Source organism: Fundulus heteroclitus, chromosome 5 (assembly GCF_011125445.2).
Source record: "Fundulus heteroclitus isolate FHET01 chromosome 5, MU-UCD_Fhet_4.1, whole genome shotgun sequence".
Taxonomy (NCBI): domain Eukaryota; kingdom Metazoa; phylum Chordata; class Actinopteri; order Cyprinodontiformes; family Fundulidae; genus Fundulus; species Fundulus heteroclitus.
The window spans coordinates 13,520,783-13,543,884 of NC_046365.1; the positions used below are offsets into that span (position 1 = coordinate 13,520,783).

At 43.4% G+C, this 23,102-nt stretch overlaps 2 protein-coding genes across 7 annotated transcripts in view; one reads left to right on the forward strand and one right to left on the reverse strand.

The window, feature by feature from the left end:
* Nucleotides 1-449: 449 nt before the first annotated feature.
* On the reverse strand, nucleotides 450-14,373 carry haspin (histone H3 associated protein kinase). Of its 4 annotated transcripts, XM_036136960.1 has the most exons (18): nucleotides 13,957-14,373; nucleotides 12,890-13,042; nucleotides 12,278-12,403; nucleotides 10,662-10,787; nucleotides 9,571-9,705; nucleotides 9,083-9,485; nucleotides 7,874-9,046; nucleotides 5,552-5,702; nucleotides 5,307-5,452; nucleotides 5,027-5,215; nucleotides 3,534-3,619; nucleotides 3,378-3,440; nucleotides 3,205-3,296; nucleotides 2,930-3,009; nucleotides 2,514-2,602; nucleotides 1,258-1,400; nucleotides 1,047-1,149; nucleotides 450-804 (listed from the first exon to the last, which is right to left on the reverse strand). In XM_036136960.1, exons 1-18 carry the CDS (start codon nucleotides 14,112-14,114, stop codon nucleotides 603-605), a joined length of 3,618 nt encoding a protein of 1,205 aa, XP_035992853.1. In that variant the 5' UTR covers nucleotides 14,115-14,373; the 3' UTR covers nucleotides 450-602. The 4 variants fall into 4 exon arrangements, with proteins under 4 accessions (XP_035992853.1, XP_035992852.1, XP_035992855.1 ...); XM_036136959.1 differs by having other exon boundaries at nucleotides 7,874-9,485; XM_036136962.1 differs by lacking the exon at nucleotides 12,278-12,403 and having other exon boundaries at nucleotides 7,874-9,485.
* Nucleotides 14,374-19,607: 5,234 nt separating this feature from the next.
* The window catches only part of apbb2b (amyloid beta (A4) precursor protein-binding, family B, member 2b), an 84,456-nt gene continuing 80,961 nt past the window's right edge, over nucleotides 19,608-23,102 (forward strand). For all 3 annotated transcript variants that reach the window (XM_036136963.1, XM_036136964.1, XM_036136965.1), the window contains exon 1: nucleotides 19,608-19,684. The gene's annotated coding sequence lies outside the window, so the exon portion shown is untranslated. The remainder of the gene's footprint in view (nucleotides 19,685-23,102) is intronic.

A 23,102-nucleotide genomic window follows, 5' to 3' on the forward strand; every position in this document is an offset into this window, starting at 1 on the left:
TGGTTGCACACACCATTCTGGCTTTAAAAGATCGGTCCGTCAGATTGTACAGATGTCCTTTATTGTGTTACAAAAACAGGGGATTTTAACAGGACATTATACATATTTTATATACACAATTTACACACAGTATAAATACATAAAAGTCTTTCTAGCTGGAGTCCCTGTTTTTATCCAAGGCAGTTCAGCATCTGTATTGAATCAAATCCCACACGGCTCATTCAAGTACCAGATTGAATTGAAGTACAGATCAGACAGCAGTGACTAGTAACGGTGATTAGAAACTCCCAACTATTAACAAAAAGGAATCCCGTGCTATCAGTACAGATGTAGTGGACGTTTTGAAACATGGCCGTAATCTATCGCAAGACCTTTAAATGAAGCATAAAAACAAAGTTAAAGGAAAACCGAAGGTCAAAAACAATAAAAGGAAACAAAGAAGCGTGTGGTTCTGCTCACTGGTGAATGACTTTAATGTGCTCTATGTACATTCTGATGAGTTTTTTTTGTGTGTGCAGAGAAACCGTTTCCCCCCTGACAGACGGTCACACGGTTATCCTTCTGTGAGGCTTCATGCAGTCATGTTCTCTGTCCTTACAATACTACTGAAACATGGGGCAGTTCAGCAGAGCGTCTGTGGCGGAGCTGTACTGGAGGATGCTGTCGTAGAAACCACTGAGCTCCTTTCTGGCGTCGTTGCAACCCCTCCCTCTTGCGTTCTTGTATTTCATGGAAAGCAGCTTGGAGCACAGGTAGTGGAGCCACAGCACGTTGGAATGAGGGTGGTAGCTGCTCCAGTCGTTTCTTTAGAAATCAAACACAAACGGGAACAATGAATGGCCGCTACAGCTCAACAGTGTGGAAACACGTATGGAGACTGCTGCACATCCAGGTACCATCTCAAAGTTGACCCGACAGAGAACACCATGTATCTTAAAAATCGTGAATCTTAAAGGTGGGGGGGAAAAAAGTCAGGTTGAACTGTCCGGAATAAGTTTTTTTTTTATTAAAGATGCCTCATGAATCATTCAATCGTGCAAACTGACCTGTTTTCCTGTCTCATCAGTCTGTAGATTTCAAACTGGTAGTCTCCGTGGCCCATGAAGAGCTCCTCCTCGTTGGAGATGTCACAGGACACGGTCAGGTCATCTGGAAGGAGCAACACATGTTCTGCCGTTTAAGCTCGACCATGCAGCGTGAGCATTGCATGCGCTAAGTGCGATATCACAGTAATAAGGATACAACATTAGAACTGACCAATTTCTAGCCTGGAGAGGGAATAGTCAATGATGCGGACCAACACCCCTTTGGTTTCTATGCTGTGAGCTGTTCCATCCAGAGTGAAGCTCCCCATCTTCTCCTTGGTTGTTTTTACCAGCACATTTCCCCAGTGTAGGTCCCTGGGTTAGATATTTAAAGTCGTTAATAGTTATGGGCCATCAGCAGTATAACAATAAAGCTACAGGTCAGAGATGCACCAATCAGTCGTTTAGAGATCAGAGTTGGCCAATTTCCTCTTGATTTCCTTTCATTAAAGGGGACATATGCTTTTTAAATCCTTACTTTTCACATTTAAGTCATTCAGTTGTGGCCTATATAAAGTGGAACTGCAGTCCTTTGCTCTGGATTTATCGTTGCTCCACAGCCACTCTTTTACCGCTGAGGTGCATCTGAGAGCAACTCGTTTTGGTACCGTCTCTTTAAATCTAAAGGTGGCACTAAAAAAACCTCCCCCCAGTTAGCAGTGCATTCTACTCCACCCCGTTAGGCCATTTTTGTAGTATGTTAGGGGATAGTGTAATAAATTGTGTGGGTCAATACACACAACAACCAAATATTTTGACTTTTCCACTTTTAGCTTTGACATCTTTCAGCTCAAACAACAAAATCGCAGCAAAAAATAAAAACGGTGGATTCATGAAATTAGTTAGCCGGAAGTTCAGCTCGTTGTTCGGCAAAAACTGCCTTAATTGTTCCAAAAACGTACTAAAGAATAGAGAAAACTGAAAGGTTTGAAAAAATAAAAATAAAAATATGACCCAATATCTAAGCAACACCTGGAAAGACTACATTTAACTTTTCTGCACTCCTAGAGACTTTAAGTACACAACAAAATGTATTTGAGGGCTAAAAAAAGTGGATTTTGTTTATGTCCCGTTTAAATGCATTAAAGGTAAGAAACTACTACTGGTTTTGGTTTATAAACACATGAAGAAGCACTTTGATTTACTTTGTATTTGAGTTTAATAACCAGTTCAAAGTCCTGGAAACATGCTTGGGAATAATCCTGCAATTCGCCCATTTTCTGTTGAATATAAAAAAAGAAAAAAAAAAAGAATTGCTGACCCTATACAAAAACATGTGTAACATTTTTTTTGTTTTACATCTTTAAAAAAATAAAGGCCAGAAATAGGCATCAGCCAGGAATACCCTGATGGGTGCATCTCTACTAAAGGCATCACTTTAGGCCCTGGAAGAACATTTCATCAGAGACAGATCAGCTTTTACTCCACCTGTGCTCGAACTGCAGCTCCTGCTCGGCAACAGCCAGCGCAGCGGTGACCTGATGAAGCACGCTCTTCGCCACCACTAAAGATGCCAACTTAGCACAATAATGGCTTGCATTAAATGATGTCCAACAGGATGAACAATGTTTCAGAATATTGAAAACTAAGAGGCTGAAGCAGGGGTGTCAAGGCTAGTTTCCTAAGGGCCGGTGTCTCGCATGTTTTGGAGTTTTCCCCTGGTCTGATCCAAATGACAGCATTTGATTTCACACTGAGGAGCTAAGTTGTCCATACGGACCAGCTCTGATGGTTCAGGGCCACCTCTGAGACACGCAGGGGCCCCGGCCCTTTAGGACTGGAGTTAGACACCCCTGAGCAAAAAGTGATGCAAAAACATTTAGAGTTTGATCTTCTGGACTTACTTTCCCATTGCTGTTCTCCAAGTCAACGCCTCCAAACTCAAATTCAAAGATTATGAATAGCTGATCTTTCTCAAAGAAATCTGAGCAAAAAGACACAGAACGACACTCTGTGAGACATTAGGACAAACGATGGCCCTGAAATAGTTTGTAAGAACTTTTCAGCGTGGTGAGTAAGATGGAGATTACACCCTACGCTTCATCAGACAACAACAACAACACCTGAATTCTCTCCATCTCACCTCCACAGAATGACCGTCGTTTATTTTAAAACAAACCTGGTCGGTCGTTCTCAGATCCTTTACGTCGGTCAAAGGCATCCCATGCTTTGAGGAGGTCTGGTGGGTAGCAGCCCTGAACGCAATAAGTACTACGAGGAGACAACGCAAATCCACTTAGATCAACACAGAGGAGACCTTCACAGCTGAAAACGCAAAAGCAAGACACCTACTCATGGAGTTTGATAAAGCCAGGAGTCTGATTCTGCTGCTTGTCTTTCAGGCTGCTCAGCTCCCTGGTTAAAAACAACAACGCCGTCACCACAGCCATTCCAGGAATCAGAACCAAAAGGAGTGCGACGCCAGCGTCTACCTGAAACGCCACTCACTTGGAGATAATGATCTCGTGGAGGATTTCTCCAAAGGTCTTCTGGTTCTCTCCGTTCACCTTCTCGCTGCCCTCTACTGGAATGATCTGAGAACAAAACCCAGTGGTTTCACCCATACTTCACACAGACGCTTCATCAAATCTCTATTAATTTGTAGCTAAACAGAGTTTCGTAACATTTCTTAACATTTGTTCTTTGCTAGTGAGCTTGTGCCGATATGCATCAAACCAACGATGCTCTTCTCTATTATTCTGTGATCTATTACAGACATCAGTGCGTTTGGGTTTTCAGTGCAGTTCAGTGATTATAATTTCCTCAGTTGGCTAAGCAGGGTTCTCGCCAGTGCATTTTAGCGTAATGGACCGTTACGCTGAAATTAGAGCGTTAACGGTCAATACGACACGGATGTTTGAGAGCAACGTAGAAAAGTCAGTGAAGCTATTGAACGTGCATCAGCGCAGCTATAAACCTCCCGGACAACATCAAAGCTAGTGCTAGCTGTTGTTAGCCTGACGGACCGCCCCCTACGAGCTGCACTACGCAACGCTCCGCTACGGGAATGCATCCGGATAAGTAGTGGAGTGACACAACAGCACGCACACCCCCGCTGCCAGCTGTCCACCATTACGCCGGATTAAAATCCTGGTGAGGACCCTGCTGAGCTCACAGATAAGTAAGAGACAATGCCTGATGAGGTGTCCATTATCAGAAATTAAAGGACGTTGCGAAGCGGAGGACGGTTGCATCCGTGAAGTCCATTATGTTGTGTATGATGTCTTTAATGTCTTTTTCCTACTGTTTTCACAAGAAGCGGCTGAACTATTTAGCATTTCTTGTTGTGACGCGTTGCCAAGGTAACCAGTGTCAGCGGTCTTACCGGGACCGGCTGACGCTTGAGCCAGTGCAATAATTTAGATCAGGCTATTTGACCGGATCTTCTTTTATAGGGGTCCTACAACACTTTAACGGACACCCTGCAGCCAATCAGAATCGAGTATTTACCCAGACCGTGGTATAAGATATTTTAACCAAAGAGGACGGACAATTTTTAAACAACAGGACAGGGAATCACATCTAAACACTGTTTAGAGGTTTTCCATCCCGGAAAACATCTAAACAAAACTCTGTAAGAAGCCTGTAGATCACATCTTTAGTAAAGAGAAACGTCTTTACTTAAACTGAAGCAAAGTGAAGTTAAAATGATGGAACACCGACAAACCTCAGACTGGCAGATGTCCGCTTTGCAAAGACCCCGCCCTACTCCCTTTCTGATTGGTTAATGTCCCGGCTCTGCCAGTTTTCATTGGTTGAGAGCAGCTTCAGTTTAAAACCTTAAATTAAAAAGTCTAAAACTGAACCAAGTTGATCTGTTTGCTCTCATTTTCCAACAGACGGAAACCCGTCGCAGCGACGCAGAACTTTAACCCATGGTGTAGAGAAACCTCTCTGCTTACGCTGAGCCGCGTTAAAGGTACACTGTTATAGGTACATACCTTGAGTGCCACCGTGTCTCCTGTGGCGTTGGTGGTAGAGAAGACCTCACCAAACGTCCCCTCACCAATCTTCACACACCGTTTGATACGATTAGGGAGAATACACTCTTCCCAGGCTAAGGGACACCGCTGGCCACACTCCGCATACACCTTCTCTGCGTCCGTCAGATCCAAATCATCACAAACAATCTTTGAAAGAGAAAAACAAAAATTAAGGATTACATTGTTCCAACCGTACGTCTCCAGGTGTGGGTGGTACACGTTTTGTTTTTTTTTTTACCAGGGAGTGCTGGCTCAGCAGCTGTGACTGCAGGCGCCTGGAGAGCGGGGTGCGCACGGTGGTGGCCAACAGATTCTGGTCTGGTGATCCCCTCCGTCTAGGAGTGCGCGTCGCCGCTCGGTCCGAACTCATCGGAGTGAGTTTCACTAACGGGGGGAGAGAGAGCGAGAGAGAAACTGGGCTCACACTCCACACATACAAATGTAGCGTCACACAACTCAGGAATGCTGGTGCGCCAGTCCTACCCGTGCTCCTGTGATGGATGGAGAGGCTGGCCTTGAGCCGGCTCCAGATGTGCGTGCTCGGCGTGAAGTTGGCCAGCAGAGACGACAGGTTGAGCCGACTCGTCCTCAGCGGAGTGGAGAGGTTCGCCGCCGCGTCCAGCAATTCCTGCGACTGGGATGGGCAACGCGGACGTTACATCGCGGCTCTTAAAGTTACCGTTTCTCCTAGTTTAGTGACGATGCAAAGTAGCTCCAACCGTAAGGACAAAACAATAAAAAAAGAAATCTTATGTCCTTTACAGCCAATCAGATTAGTCACCTGCAGAGCAGCAAATCAAAGAGCCTCCCTAAGCCTATCGGTCTGTCTACTAATGAGAAGTTACAAGACCTGGAGAAGTCAGACACCAGTTTCCAAAACTAAGAGCAAAGCATTAAACGTTGTTTGAAGCAAAGAAACCAACTTTTCAACAGCAATCAAACACCCTTCAAGGTTTTTATCTCATCTAACCCATTTTTGACTTGACCGTTAACAGTTACAGTAACTTGCAGTAGTAGTCACACCTTACACCTTTTGACATTTTGCCAAACTATTTATGATTCTGTGTAATAGACCAACACACACCAGTGCGTCGTGGTGAAGTGGAGGGTAAATTCAAACATGGCTGGGTAACAGTATCATTTTGTACCTCCTTCACTCTGGCATCCCTAAAGAAAATACAGTGCAACCAGCCGCCGTGTGTGATTTAATCTCTGAGTCGACCATTAAATTCTGACATTATCCCTTCCTTACCCCATCATCTAAGTGTTGTAAAACTGCAAAGCTACCTGATATATTAAAGAAATATTTTTGCTCTTTAACAATGTATTATGGGAAAACCTGCTCAGTTATATAACTTGTTTCACTTGTATTATGGGAAGAACCGGTTATTGATTTTGAGTTCACATAAAACTAAGATCAACATGTGTTATTTTGCTATAACTTGTTTTAACTTGAGGTGGGAACCTATGACAATGCGTTATGGGAAAGACGGATTTCTTATTTTGTTTGATTTGTTATATTCTGAGAGCACTCATATTATTTTGCTTCGCACACTGCTGAGATGCTGGGAACGGGTTCTGTTTGAGAAACTTCCTTAGGGAGGCAGGGCAGCTGTGGAGGGAGAGATGGCCACTCTCGCTCCACATCTGACTCTTTGTTTACAAGTATATAAAGAGGAGACTGCCCTCAGCCCGGTGAGTCTGCCGTGAGTTTGTGTGTGGAATACCGGCATCATGAACGCTGATCTTAATCTAGGACTGAGGGCTCCCAGTTCGTGTCAATGGTAAGAGTTGATTCTGAGAATCTGTTGAGCGTCACGTTTGTTTGAAAGCTTGTTGCTTTAATGCTTGCTACTTTGCGTATGTGAAGAGCTAATTGTTTTGATGTGCTGTATTCTGTGGGGAATAATAATAAATGTGTGCCTTATATTCTAACAGAAACACTGTTTGAGTCCTTATTTGTGTTTGCCGATCTCTCCCGATCCTGAAGTAAACATTTCATAAAACACTACCTATATAATTTCTGTCCACCTACACTGGCAGAACAAGGAGAACTGTGACCGGAGAAGCAGGGAAGTAGACTGTGGTAACTCTGGAGGAACTACAGAGATCCACAGCTCAGCTGGGGGCCGTCGACTGGAAAGCTATTAATGGTGCACCCAATGAAATCAACCTTTATGGAAGATTGTCAAGAAGAAATTGTTGAAAAACCTGTTGAAGGAGGATCTGCCGAAATGAGGTTGTATTCGCCCTGTTAGGCCTACATGTAGAAGGGAAAACTTTCATTAAGCAGAGACGGGGAATCTGGTCAGAATGATTAAAAGACAACTAATTGAAGGGCGGGGGGGGGGGGGGGGGGGTGTCAAGGCGAATGCTCCCCTTCCAGCAGGACAATGGTCCTATCACACAGCCGGAACTACAAAGGAAAGATCAAGAGGTGGAGATCAAGAAAGTGCTCAAACCTGATGGGAAGATGGATGAGGCTTAATACGAGGTGTTACTGGAGGCAAACCTGTTCGGCTGAGAAGACTCGTCTATAAGCAGAACGAACCAAAGCACACAGGAATAACTCTTTAGCTCAAACCCTAACCTTGTGTCAGAGACCAAGTCAAAGCCCAGTGGTCGCTCCAGAAAGCAGCAAACCACACACATTCTTCCTCCACGTCATAATCCGACAGCACATCGAGTTGGTCGTTAAACCCCAGTGAAATCTACCAAAGTCGTGACCAGGTTTGTGTGTATAGCCCTGTTCCCTGCGGGTCATCGGTCTGGACCCGGCTGTGTTTGTGTGGGTGCGGCTCTCACGTCGGGCTGCTTGGTGATCATCTCGATGCTGCAGTCCCACGCCGTGCTGCTGCGCTGCTTCTTCAGCTCCCTGCCCCTGACGGCCCAAGCGCCGCCGGCTCCTCTGCTCTTCCAGCGGCTCACGCTCATCCCGCTCACGCACGCCTTCCTCGTGGTCCCCGTCCTGTCCGCCGACGGGCTCCTCCGCCTCCTCTCCTTGTGGGCCAGGGACCTCTTGTCTATCTTGGGCGAATCTCTTCCGGACTCTTCCTCTTCCTGGCCAGAGCTGCTGCTTTTTGAAGCCATTTCCAAAGAGGCTGCGTCCTCTCCGTGCTTTCTGTCAGCGAGATGAGCGGTCTGGGGATCGATGGATGAGTCTGAGGCGCTGGTCGACGGTTTAAAGTCTCTGACTTTTGTCGACTTTGACAGAGATGCGTCCTTTCCGTTAGCGAGCGCTTCGGAGGACAGAGATTTGTCCCTCTGCTCCGACGTTAGCCCTGCTGCCTCGCTGACAGTGTCTGGTTCTTTCCTAGCGTCTGGATCACGGTCAGACTCTGAGAGACGCACCATCCCTCTCGTCCTTTCAGCCTCTCTCTGCAGGGTGAAAGCTCGCAAAACAGACAGCGGGAGTTTCTCTGCCAGAATCACGCATTTCTTTGTGCATACGCTCCTGGCCGCCGTGGCCTCTCCATCGGTTAACCGCGCTGCCGATGCTTTGCGAGCTGGTAACTGCGTGCCGGTCATTTCCTTATAGCTGCTGTAAAAGAGCTCAGGCGACAGCAGATGACTTTCTCTCACTGCCGATGTCTCTGACTTACTGCCTGAAGGCACACCACGGCAGCTCGGAGAGGCACCGCGATGAGCCGACCCTTCTGCTTCTGGGCCCGACAGCTCCAAGCAGGACGAGTAGATGGTCTGGCCGCAGAGCTGGCTCAGGGGGAAGGTGTTTAATCTCTCCAGCCGAACCGCGCAGGGCCTCCTCAGACATCTCTCCTTCAGAGCCTCGGCCAGCCACTCCACCCCCGCTGCCGCCGACGTGAACAGACTGCTGCTCTCACCGTCTGCAGAGAGCAGGTCTACGCTGGCCGACTTCCCTCCCTCCGGATCGCTGCCGTGGCTTTCTGCGCCGTCGCTGCACGCGCCTCCGTCTGATTCGGAAAATAAGTCGAGGGACCGTTTTTCTCTCTGCAGCCTCTCCGTGTGACGTGACCCCGGCTGTCGCCGTGGGTCCGGGTCTTCTGGGAAAGTGCTGGACGCGCCTATAGAGCTGCATTCTGGAGGAGGGGAAACCAGGCTGGGGAACGTCGGGCATCTTCGCTTGTTGGAGCTGGGCGCCGAGGGCGTGGAGCAGAAGATGGGCTTCCTTGAAACGGATCTGATGCGGCCTGCGGCGAACTCATTCAGGGAGATCTCCCTGAAAGGGCTGCCGGTGGCATTCGCCGAGCTCTCCGAGCTGGACAGCTTGAACGGGACCTCCTGTCTGCTGGAGGGCTGCAGATTCCTGCTGGGGCCAAAGGGCCCGGAAGTGAAGTCGTCCAAGGAGTTGACAAAACTGACTCTCGCTTCAGGGGCTTTGGTGGACGCCGCACGTCTTCGACGGGTTATGAAGCGGCTGGTGGACGGGAGGCGAACACTAGAAAAGGAAACGCAGAAACAAAGATGGCATTACCGCCGTGATGTTATACGCTTCGACACCAACAGCCTTGCTGAGCACTTACCTGGAGTCCGACTTTGTTTTTGCTTCGGTTTTTTGGCGTTTCGGCGGAGATGTCTCCTCCTCAAACTCATTGGTGCTCGAGACCCCCCGATCTCTCCGCCGTGTGTCGACACACACAGGTGCAAGCCGGCTGGTCCTGATGGAGTACAGATCGTTTTAGGAACGCAGAGGCAGAAACAAAACTTTCCCACTGATGGGAAGAGCGAGTACCTCCAAAAACTGAACGTCCCACAAGGCTAAAGCATTTAATGGCACTGGTTCAATCACCAATCGAGTTTTTATTATTTTAGAACCAGAATGAAATTCTGCCACTCAGAATTCACACAAACTACACAGACATAATTTCCAAGTCCTGAGAAAGTGCTGCAGCTGATCCAGAACGCTGCTGCCCGCGTCCTCACCAAGACTAAGAAAGTAGAGCACAAAGTCCTTCCACTGGCTCCCTGTATCTCAGAGAATAGACTTTAAAATACTTCTGTTAGTCTATAAAACCCTGAATGGCTTAGCACCTAAATACATCACAGACTTGTTATCAGTGTATCAACCATCCAGACCACTAAGGTCTTCTGGCTCCAGCCTTCTCTGCATACCTAGAACCAAAACTAAACATGGAGAAGCAGCATTTAGTTCCTATGCTCCACTTATCTGGAACAAACTTCCAGAAAACTGTAAAAGTGCTGAAAGCCTGAGTTCCTTTAAATCAAGATTAAAAACACATTTGTTTAGGATTGCCTTTGACTGCTAATGTTTTGCTTTGTAGTCCTTACATCTTGATGTGCTGCTACTGTTCCACAGCAACGTGCTTTCCAGTGTAATGTTTCCTGTTCTTTGTTCTGCACTTTGAAACGTCTTGTTGCTGAAATGTGCTTTACAAATCAAATTGCCTTGCAAAGCTAAAAGTCTGTAAATAGTCCTTAGCATCTCAGAAGATTTAAATGTTCAAGCCGTCTGTGTTTTGCCCCCGTCACTCCCTAATTTCCACATTGTGGGACAATAAAAAGGGATTTCTCATCTCATGTAATCTACAAAAAAAAAAAAAGTTCTATAAATCTAACATCACCACAAAAACAAAATCCATGTTCAAGCACAGACCTGGCTGTTGTTTTTTTACGCTTTGCGGGTAAAGAAGGCAGTTTCATGACGTCCTCATTTCTGCTGCTCTCTGACGAAAACACATCGGCCTTCCACTTGCTACTGGAAACGTCTCTCTTCTTCCCTCTGTGGAGCAGGACGCACAGATGGACAATGTCAGCAAATACCTTTAAAAACCTATGCCCACGGTAAAGTGCGGTGGTGGCAGCATCATGCTGGGGGATGCTTTTATCCAACAGGGGTCAGGAAGCTGGTCAGCTGACAGGAGGATGGATAGAGCTTCATCAGAGAAGAAAACCTGATGGACGCTGTTAAAGACTTGAGACCGGGGAGCAGGTTCACCTTCTAGCAGAACAACAACCCTACACACATAGCTAGAGCTACATTTATAGCACTTAAAAACTGATGAGGGACATGGCACAAAGGTCTGCAGCGTTAATTCCTGCTAAGGTTGTGACTCCTGGGGCATTACTTTGGAGACAGTCATTTGCAGCTGTAATGAGGCAGAATATGGTGTAATTCAAGAGGTGTGAATACTCTTCGAAGAAAATTAACAAGACCTGAATAAATAAAACAGGCTGATGCTAAAATAATAGACAACACCTAAAGCAGAATTGCTTTTTGAGACTTCAGCAGCTAAAAGCAATTTGTTTCCTCTTTTCCGTCTGATGAAAGTCAGATGGTGTCCGTCTGCTATGCTGCTGGGTCTGAGGTGTTTACTTTGAAACGGGTGCAAACCGTCTATCTATATTTACACCGTGCATACCGTTCCTTATCACTTCAGACTTCCAGCACAAGTCTGACTCCTGTCATCAATAAAGAAAATTATGGACAATCCTGAACATCCTCTTCATGACATTGGAAGACAGTCTCTTCAGTCAAAGGCTTCTTCAGATTGGTTGTAAAACAGACCGCTACAGGAGATCTTTCCCGCCCACGGACATCATCATCTATAACTCCTTGAGTTACATCAACATTTAATTTCCCTCTGGGATAAATAAAGTATTTTTGAATTGGTTCCTCAGACCATCCCAGATGCTCTAAGGAGCGTTTCCACAGGTCCTTCCTCCCGCTGCTGTTATGCTCTATAGTCTCTGCTGCTCCCAACAGACTCAATCACTATTTACATCACGCTAAAGGTGCACAGGTTCTGATCTGATCATGAATCGTTTATACTCTCTCAGATACTAAGGTCCTCTTTCACACGCCTGAGCTTCTCTGAAATGCTGCTCTACCATCATGCATATTGCATTTTATCTCATGTTGTTCTCCAAACAGGCTGGTGTTTTTTTTCCATTGCTTAACTTGAATATTTCATCTGTTTCCACTGAGTATGCCATATTATCAATAATTATGCAGTATTTACTCTGGTATTTATTTTTACTTTTTTTTATATTGGCCTTTCTGATAAAACTCATCCTAAGTTGCCTTACAACCATCTTTAGATTAGCTTGTTTTTTCCCCCCATTCTTAAAAAGTTGTGTGTAAATGTGTTTTTGCCCCCGTCACTCCCCAATTTCCACATTGTGGGACAATAAAAATGGATTTCTCATCTTATGTAATTTACAATAAATCTAACATCACCACGAAAACAAAATCCATGTTCAAGCACAGACCTGGCTGTTGTTTTTTTACGCTTTGCGGGTAAAGAAGGCAGTTTCATGACGTCCTCATTTCTGCTGCTCTCAGACGAAAACACATCGGCCTTCCACTTGCTACTGGAAACGTCTCTCTTCTTCCCTCTGTGGAGCAGGACGCACAGAAAGGCAATGTCAGCAAATACCTTTAAAAACCTATCCCCACAGTGAAGTGCGGTGGTGGCAGCATCATGCTGGGGGATGCTTTTATCCAACAGGGGTCCGGAAGCTGGTCAGCTGACAGGAGGATGGATGGAGCTTCATCAGAGAAGAAAACCTGATGGACGCTGTTAAAGACTTGAGACCGGGGAGCAGGTTCACCTTCTAGCAGAACAACAACCCTACACACATAGCCAGAGCTACATTTATAGAACTTAAAAACTGATGAGGGACATGCCACAAAAGTCTGCAGCGTTAATTCCTGCAAAGGTTGTGACTCCTGGGGCATTACTTTGGAGTCAATCAAAAAAATAAATAAATGCAATGTCATTTGCAGCTGTAATGGGGCAGAATATGGTGTAATTCCAGAGGTGTGCATACTCTTCGAAAACATAGTGAATGATTTCCAGAGGAGATAATTTTCTCACAGACCTAGTGGTCTTTCCTGACACCCAGCTGGCGGGAGGCTTGTTCTCTTCGTCGCTCATGTTCTCCTCATCGCAGCTGTTCTCATACAAGCACAGCTTTGCTTTAGTCTTGGCAGGACGTTCTGCGTTTCCACGGCCAACCTTTGCGCGGTTTGCCCTGGAACATAGCAAGCACAAGACAATTTGACTAAAGAAGTGTTTGTTGATCAAGAAAACAAAAAAAAGCTTTGAATAATAGCATATCAGCATTATTTATAGAGCACCCACCCAACTATATTTACATCGTGCATACATCAGTGCCCGTACTTCACATCCTAATCCCACGACTAACAGTCGCTCCTAGAAACGTCAGTTTAGGAAAAATCTTAAGATTTCTCCAATCAAAAGATTTTTCTTGTTAATCAGAATCAGACATACTTTAATAATCCCAGAGGCTTTTGTCACACACACACACATATATATATATATATATATATATATATATATATATATATATATATATATATATATATATATATATATATATAAAGTAAATAAATATTTACTTTGATGACGCTTCAGGAGATAGAAGCATAACACTTGATAAGACATTACTTTACTTTTGCGTTGAGATTAATTGAAGTTGATGTGAAGCTATGGTCTGTTTCATATGCTACTTACAATGTTTTCTTTGTTACATTACGTAATTTGTCCAGTTGGACTAAAACATTTTATGTAAATAAAAAACTGTTGATTTATGAGTTCATTCATGAATAAAAGGCTTCAAGTTTGAAGAAGAATCTGGGCTATTTTTCTTGCAACGCCTCTACAGGTAGATCTTGCTTCCCACCAAAGTGGAGGTCGGGGATCTTGGGCTTAAAAAGGTTAGAGACCATTGTAGTAGAGCAGAACTACCTTTGGTTACCAAAACATGCCCTAAACCTCATAAGACGCATTCAGACTGAATAGACTGGGGTGAGTGCACATACATAGACTATATGACATTAGCCTGACTCTGTTGTGCCTCCTGAAAAACAGCAAAACAATGACAGCAGTGAGAAAGGCAGAGCCAGCATCAGGCCCTGCACCCACCGTGTCTTGCTGGGTTTAGCGGCCTCGAACGCGGACGTGTCATCGGACGACGGGGTGCTGTCGAAAGCCTTCCTTCGGTCGTCGGAGGAGATCCAAGCGGAGAGCCTCCGCCTCTGTTTACCGTAGGTCTTCAGAAACAGCGGTTTGAATGGTTTCATGGCTGGAACAAAACAACGTCAGCTAAATCCGCGTCAAGCAGCGACGTAAAACCACCTGACGTTGCTACACAACAGGAAAGAAGTTCCGCCTAAGAACTGAATAACATACTGCCACATGGGCGCTGTTACTAAGAACAGACCCTAACAGACAGATTTAGTCAACTAACAGGAAAAAAATAATACTATTCGCAACACTGAATCCATGCGATGAGCAGATTTTCTGTCGCCAGTCTACCGCTTCTTGTTCAAATTCTCGGGACACTGCTGATTGGTCAGAAATTCGTATGAGTCTCACCACAGCGCCACCTCATGGAGTGGAGTGAGTCTTTTTCATACTCGATTATTATGGCGGTTGGCAAACAGCATTAGGTTGCATTACCGCCATCTACTGGTTAGGAGTGTGGACCACACTACGGGGAAAAGTACAATGAACACTGCCCTAAAAAAAAAAAAAAAAAAAAAAAAGATAGCCTGATAGCTCCTACTTAACGAATCTCTCTGCAATAAATCTACAATGTCTAATTTTATTTTGAAATTACAAAGATTTCAAATAAACTGATTTCTCTCTACATTATAATTCCTGCAATGCAAAAATACAGTACATGTTCTATGGTATTATCTTCTCCATAATCACATTTCCCTATTATAAATAATGTTCTATTCAGTCCAGTATGCTCAACTCTAAATCGTGATATAATAGTCTCTATTCTTGTGTTTCTTTGTTCTTCTCATTTGTTCTAAATTCCTTTGGATCTTATAAAACCACTGTCCTTTCCTATCTCCCCCCCCCCCACCCCGTAATTTGTGCCACCTCTCTTTCATTTTTTTATTTTATTTTTTTGCTTTATAATACCCTTCATTTCTGTTACACTAAACTTAATATTTGTGTCAACCAATATCCGTTTAACATTCTCCTTAGCCATCCTGTCTGCCAGTTCATTCCCCTTAGGTCCAACTAATAATAGTAATAATAATGCTGTTATTATTGTTCATTGTTGGCCAGGAGATTGATTGTAATTAATTTGATAAAAGCAACACCACCAACTCACAAAAGATGGGTAGAGGAGGTGATAGCACACCTAAAGCTGGAACATTTACTTTACAGGACAACACTAAGAGATATTTCAAGGTCTGGCAACCTTTTATTTCCTATTTTGAATCTGAATATTCATCTTCAGCATAACTAGCAGCTCTCCCCCCCCCCCCCCCCCCCCCCCCCCATGATTAAAGATCAACAGTTTTGATTATTTAAACCAACAGTATTTTTATGTTTAGATTTAATTAATTTTCTTCAATTGGACATTTGATTTTTATAGCAAATGGCATCAAAATCAAATGAAAATAAAATAATGAAAAAGCAAGTTTGCAACTTATTGACAAAAAGAGCTATAAGATACTTCACATAAAATATTCTATACACCATTAGTTTCTTTCTTTCTAGAAACGTTATGCATATATTGCAGAACTAAATGCAGCCTAAAGCTAGCAATAATAAATTACCTTTACATTTAGAAACATGGCAGGTTTTCCGGTACTATTTTTGACATGTTAACTGTAATTAACTGTGCAGAGCCGGTGAAATCAAGGACAGAGAGGATTAAGTTGGTTGTAAAGGCATCTGGAAGGTTTTATGTCATGGGAGAAAATACAGTTTGGCCTTAATCAGGAGGAGGCACCGCCACAGTCTCAGCATCTCAGCTTGGGTAGTGTTTTTCTCACAGTGGAACCCTAGGAGTTTAATCTCAAATGGACAGGACGTTAAATGTTTTATTGATAGCTAAAGAAAAGCCAGATGTTATTTGCGTGCAGGAGACGTGGCTTAAGCCCAATTTAGATTTTATTATGGCAGGTCACACGTGAGAAAAGACGCTGTACACACTTGTACTGACCACACAGGTCCAGGTACCCATAACCTAGAGAGGCCTCCAGCCCCCCAAACCCGGGAGGAGGCTGGGGGCTGGATGAGGCTCCTTCCAGTCCAAACAAACTTGAACTGTTTTGACCCAGAGTTATGAACCCAGGTATTGGGGTTAAACAGCAACCCAGCAGTTTTTTGAGTATTGGTTTAATACAGCTACATTTTCAAGAACTGTAACGAAAATACAACGATCATCAGCATAAGGCCTCTAGGTAAACAGCTGTCATGATAAAAAAATGGTCAATGATCTATTTTAGCCCCGTGTTGGCTGAAGAGTCCAATCAGTCCATGTGGTGTAGTGATTTCATGTAGCCACCAGGGGTCCTTATATCATCACACCATTCCTGCCCACCGGCTCGTCATGCTCCTATGTTGAAGCAGTGATTTCATGTATGAATAGTTTTACCATCCTTAATTAATACCATGATTACATTTAAAATTATAAGCAAATATAAAACAAGGGTGGAAATTTTACTTGATTCCAGCATTTTTAAATTTCCAAAATAGTCGAAAGAAACAAACAAAAACAAAACAAAAAAAAATGACTTCAGTTCTGAAAGTTTATCTGTTCATCTGATGGGTTTTCTCAATTCAAAGCTAGTGAGGGAGAAGCTCCAAGCTTTTAAAGCTGTAGGTAGGGAGGGGCCGTTCTGCACATTTAAGTCAAGTTTATTTGTATCGTACATTTCAGCAGCAAGGCGGTTAAAAGGGCTTTACACCAAGAGAACATAAAAACATCAAAACATCAAAACAGTTTCCAGTTGTGAGACCTGTAACAAACATTAAATTGTACAAAGTGAAAACATCAATACACATCAAATATGTTGGTCAATGTTATTGTGGGTCAAACGCAACTCTAAAAAAGTGGGTTTTCAGTCTTGATATAAAGGAACTGAGTGTTTCGGCTGTTTTCTGGAAGTTTGTTCCTGATTTGTGGAGCATATAGTAGCTGAATGTTCCATGTTTGGTTCTGGGTATGCAGAGTAGATCAGAACCAGAAGATCTAAGTGGTCTGGAGGGATGATTTAAATCCTCATGCAGATTGCCCTGCCTTTACATGGCGTCATTAATGCATCTTCTAGCGTTTTAAAATTTTTATCAGTCTGTAAGTTTCAGAAAAAACTGAGAAAAACTATTTTTACAAAGAATTTGGAGAAGGTCACCAAAGTCACAGAGGACTGCACTGGTTTCTTTCTGTTCTGGACTGATTTATTAAATAACTACCAAATAATTTCACTTACGGGGTTAAAAACATAAAGGTTGAACTTTTGCTAAATAAGTATATGTTAAAGCCCCGGTTTACTCAGATCCAACTGAGCCTAGTTGTCTTTTTAAACCGGACTACACCATGTTGATGGTTTAAATTTGATTTCTCTCCTGGTTTTCTGTCTCCCAACCATGCTTGAACGTCATGCCTGCTCAGTAGGTTAGCTTTAAGGTGACATGCATCTGTGTCCTGAAGGGTTTGGCCTTAATAAGTTGGATTTAGAAAAATAACAAATCCGCTAATGACAAGGTTGTAATATGTCGAGACGGAAACATCTGTATCCTCTCCCTCACCATTTTGTACTTCCTACCTTCCACTAAATGTATTTTCACATTAACCTTTTGTTCTTTTGCAATGTGCTTTATTTATGTGCTATCAGACAAATAAAAGCCTTCCTTTCTTGGCGTCATATTTCTGCATCTGGCCTTCATCGAGCACTTCTTGCAGAAACCTGTATTAACTAGAGTGAGGCGGTTTAAAATGGCCTGGGAGTCAGAAGAGTGCACCACATTGACAGTGTTGTCCTTTTAAAGTCCTGTAAATGAGTGTTTGGAAAGTGTAATGAATACATAAATATAATAATAATAAATAAAATAAGAATAACACAAATTTAAAATCTTGAGAAACTAGAAGTCAGAGAGAGTAAAATTGAAACTATTTGAAGCAATGTTTACAACATTATTGAAAATTCCATTATTCTGCCTAATGTTATTTATAGATTTGACGGAGAAATGTTTGTATCTGGTTGTCATTGGTGTAATTTACAGTCTTGGCGATACATTTTATATATTTGGAAGGTCTGTTTTTTGCCCTTTAAACGGTGCCAGATTTGTCAGACAACTGCATACTTAGTAGGTTCAGAAGCAGTGTTCATAAAATTATCCAAATCTCTTCTGGCAATGCCAAACTGCTTTTGTTGAAAACATTGTGATGGTGTCAGGCAGCATCTCACTCACCTGAAAACAAGGTCAGCATTACAGACAAACCTTGATTCATGCTGAAGAGAGGGCATATTAGAGTAAATCAGAATAACTCATTAAGCCCACAGTTTCTGACTAGACTCTGAAAGGAAACCAGAGTACCTGAAAAGCCCACATATGCACGCAAACTCAGGCTGGGATTCAAACCCCGGACCTTCTTGCTGCAAGGCAACAGTGCTACCAACTGCACACCCACACATTATTTCCTTGGTTAGTTTAATGTATTTTTAGATATTTGATCATTCAAATGTAAATGTGTTGATTATGTAAAAGCCCAATTAAGGACAAGAGCTGAAAATTAACAACAGATCTGAACTCTGCGCAGCACATTGGCTGCAGTCTACATGCTGGAAACACGTCAAACTGAATTGTCACTATTTGTTTTCTATTCAGAGAAAAAACAAAAAACAAAACAGGCTATCCAGCGGAGTCCGATTTATTCTCAGTAAGTATTCTTACCACATAGAAAAAAAATAACATTCTGGCTAATCATATGCTGATTTTAGTAAATGTTTCCAGCAAAAAGTTTTGATTTTGTCATGCAAGTTTCACTTTTCATTTAAAGGGAACATTGTGAGTTGAACACATTGCATTAGTTTCACGATTAGGATTTATTACATTTAAGGTGGTATGAGAACCTAATATATACAATACATTAATATTAGAGAATCTTGCATAACATAGAGACCTTTACAGTCATACATTTGGGTCAAGATTGTAAGTTCAATATGAAAACCCCTGGCTTTTTTTTTTTTTAAAGTAATACTATCTGTACTCTTCTCCATGTGCTGTGTTATTGCAGTCTTGATGTAAATGCCTTGCTTCAGTAGTGGTATTTTATCTATTTATTTTACATTTCATATCATTTTATTGAACAATCATATTCAAAAAACAAGGGATTCATACTAATGATCGTTTCAACTAAGAGGCACAGGTACAGGGAGGGAAAAAACAAAATTAACAATAAAAGAAATTCAACCATTTCTTTTATCATGCTGAGATGTTTCTTAACATTTAAATGTCCAATTACTTTAGGGCTTTGACATGAGATTCGGAATTGTCATTAGTGGTATGTCGTCTCTGTCAGTTAAGGGGTATTATTATTATTATTATTATTATTATTATTATTATTATTATTATTATTATTATTATTATTATTATTATTATTATTATGTAAAATAGGATTGTTTGCTTCCGGAGCAGCGTGCCTCGGTTCCCCCTGCCGGAGGGAGAGCAGCAGCAGCAGCTGGGAAGGGGAGGAGTAAAGGAAAGAAGCCAGGAGGAGAAAAAGGCGGAGGGGAGGAGAAAGGAAAAGGCAGCAGCACCACCACCACCAGCAGCAGCAGCAGCAGCAGCAGAGAGAGCCTACCGAAGAGGACGAGACGCCGCTGGAGGAGCAGAGGAGGTGAGTGATGTGGGATGAGACGCATTTTCACGCAAACAGTGAAAAGTTGACGTCGCTCGGGTTCGATCTGAACGCCAACATTAGGATGAGGGAAGGCGAGCAACTTTGTTTCGCGTATATTTATGAGACGCAGAGAGCGCAGGAATCTGAGGGGGCCGGGGCCCCGCTGTGTTGCAGACACGGTGGTGCTGGTGCTGGTGGTGGTGGTGGGGATCTCCGCTGCAGCTCCCCGACCGAACAGCTTCCACTTCAATGCGTTTTATTTCAGTTTATTCTAAGGCAGCGAGGCAGAGACCGGAATGACCCGAACACAGCCGAGGGCCAGAGACGAAGGCGTTCACCGCCGTGCCGCGCACTTAGCCGCCGTGCTCAGCCGGCGCCGCTCCGCCGGAGAAACGCCTGGACGCGCACAGAGCGGCGTACGGGAACGACCCCGTTCCTGAGAGCTGCCAAGCTCCCTGACCTGTTCTGTCCTGGTTCTTCAACGCTAAACCAAACCCACCCACCCAGGCCACAGAAACAAGCTTAATGTCACCATGTCCGTTTTAGACACAGCAAGACAAACACAAGCCCGTCTACTACTAATCTATAACCCATGTTTATCTCCTCAACATGGTTACAGCTACACTACCAATCAAAAGTTTGGACATCTTCAAGAGTGTTCCTTTAATTGTCTTCTACCAGCTGGGGGAAACTGTCTCAGGTGACCTCCTCACCAAGAGTGTGCAGGGCAGGGATCAAAACAAAAGGGGGCATTTAAAAACATATAAGGTTAGATAAATAATTTCAAAATATATAAGGTGTTTTCCGTTATTTCACGTTTTTCTGCGTGCTACACATTTCTTCAGGGTTTTACTTCATTGTTCGGTGTCTTCACCATGTAGGAAGAGATGGAAATGTGGAGAAGCCATTGGATGGCGTGGCTTTGGTTGTGCCACTTGTTTGCATACAAAAGGGAAAGGCTGTATTTGGGGCGTTAGACGTCGACATTTTAACTTGTTAGGGTTTGTATAATAAACTGGTGGAGCTGCTTCATGAGGTGAGCTTTGCAACAAAACAAATGATTTTCATTTAAAATGGTAATAATTGGATAACAATAACCTGTGCATTTAGTTGACAGAAGTTATTTAAGTGAACTTAAATAACTAAAAGTGGACAACAAAATCTACTTCATGTCATGGTGTACACTTTACAGTAAGACTCCCTTTGATAGTTGTGGATGTTTCTGATGCAGTAATGAAGTAGAATATTACACGGTACATTATGAATTATGTTCACAAATGCTTATTGAGCTTAAACGGTTGTACTTTAGACTGAAATAGTTTTATTATAGCAGCTCTAGGTGACATCTAAAGAATTTGAAACGTTTTATCCAAATATAGACTTGGCTCACTATTTGGCACTATTTTGTCTCTTTCTCACCCTTTATCAATGCATAATAAACACTTATTAATGATTATAAAGTGTTTATAGATTAAATTATAATATGTCTACAAACCATTAAAAAGCCTCTATAAAGGAAGCCTTATTGTAAAGTGGTACCTTTATGTCTATATTTTTCTAGAATCTGTTTAGCTATTTTTTTTCTCCATCTCAAAAGGGTCTGTTTGTAAGGTTGGCGTCTAATATTTCAAGAGTTTAAACACTAACCATGCCAGATATGATACTTTTCAATGATAACGCAACAAAAACATTCCAGCATGTCTAAAATTATTCAACGTTCTTTCAAATTTGAGGTTAAAACCTCTTACCTACCTCTTAGTCGTTTAAGAGTATTTCCTTATCAAAATAAATGAGCTCAAATGTGATTTTAAATTATTGTGACGGTGCCCTGTAGGCCTGGTAAATCCCAGATGTTGCTCGGATCGCTGCTCCTGTTTGTCGCTTGTTTTAACGACATTGCACCTAAAACACGCACAGCTTATATTGGCACAGGTCCAGATCCTTGCAATAAGAAGGAGAAGAAGAAGTCTTCTGATGTGGCAGGTTAACAATAGCTTGGTCCCTCTCTGTTTAGTTAGGAGGCTTTTATAATAATTAAGCTTGCAGCACGTTTTCTAGAAGTTAAAGTGGATGCTAAAGCAACCTAAAAAAAGGTGTTTCTCCCAGTTCCTAAATTTAACGCTCTGCTTCGATTGTAGCAATGTTTACACTTTGCTTGGCACTCCACAGACGGGAAGCTGCAGCGCCCAAGGTGGTCTCTGTTCATTGCTATTGTTTCATTTTGACTGCCATTCTAATGGTTGGATGTCAAGATTAACTGATCTGGTCAGGTCCTAATTCTTTTCAGTAGTTTTGCAATTGACCAGGTTCAGTGCCACTACTGGCAGCATGAGGCGGTACCTGGACTCTACAAAGGTATCACAGGCCATCAAGATGTGTCATTAACAGAAAGCGTGCCGTGTCTACCATCTCCGTCTCAAGAGCATGGAGGAAGTTCCAGGAGAAAGGCGGTTACTCTAGGAGAGCTGGACCGGGACTTCGGAGGTCCATAATCCATCAGCTGGACCCTTATCTGCTCCTTGAGAAGGCCACTGGTATGAATGTCTCTGACCCGGCCTTTAGAAACAAACTTCATGAGGGTGGCCTGAGAGCCTGACGTCCTCTAGTAGGCCCTGTGCTCACTGCCAGACCGGGACCGCGTATTTACCAGAGAACCCCAGAACAGGCAGGTTCAGCACCGGAGCCCTGTTCTTTTCATAAGTGAGAGCAGGTTCACTCTGAGCTCATGTGACAGACGTGAACGTGATGCTGCCTGCCACGTTGTTCAGCATGATTGGTTTAGTGGTGGGTCAGTGGGGAGGCAGATCTGTACGGGATAAGCTATGGCACCCTGACTGCTATTAAATATCGGGTTGAAACCCGTAGACCCACTGTTAAGGCCCTTCACTGGTGCAGTGGGTCCTGGGTTCCTCCGTCTTGGGCGCTCAACAAAACTTAAAAAAAGGCAATAATGCAACCATTACTGTATGGTTAAAGCTAGGGTCAGCGATTTTTCCAGAAGTTTCCCCAAGTCCCTTTTTGAATAACTGCGCATGCGCAAGACCGCCTTGCTCTTCCGCTCCTCAGGGGGATCGCCCAAATCCACACTGGTCTTATTTCTATATACTGAGGCCGTCCTCTTCTCCTCACAAACTTGGACGCGGTTCGTTTCTTGCAACTCTCAGTCATGTTCAAAGCATACGGTGTGAGCAGCGGAGCTACAATGAACGGCTAACACCGAAGCTAACTGCTAAGCTAACTGGATACATAAACACTAACAAGGATCGTATACGGACATTCGCGTGACGGGAGCGCGTCAGAATGATTGTCATGTGGGACAACCAGTAGATTTGGTGATACCCCTAGAACTTGGGGGACAGAGGGGGGTGAGAGCAGGACCAAATCCCTGCCCTACGCACCAAATGGCAAGGAGTTG

Bases quoted from the DNA above. Each gene is read 5' to 3' on its own strand.
- haspin (XM_036136959.1), bottom strand. From the start codon at position 14,114: ATGAAACCATTCAAACCGCTGTTTCTGAAGACCTACGGTAAACAGAGG. The intron at 5,216-5,306 runs GTAAAAAAAAAA...TCTCTTTCAAAG, and splicing joins TGCTGAGCCAGCACTCCCTG to ATTGTTTGTGATGATTTGGA. The intron at 3,010-3,204 runs GTTTGTTTTAAA...CTTTTTGCTCAG, and splicing joins ATCTGAGAACGACCGACCAG to ATTTCTTTGAGAAAGATCAG.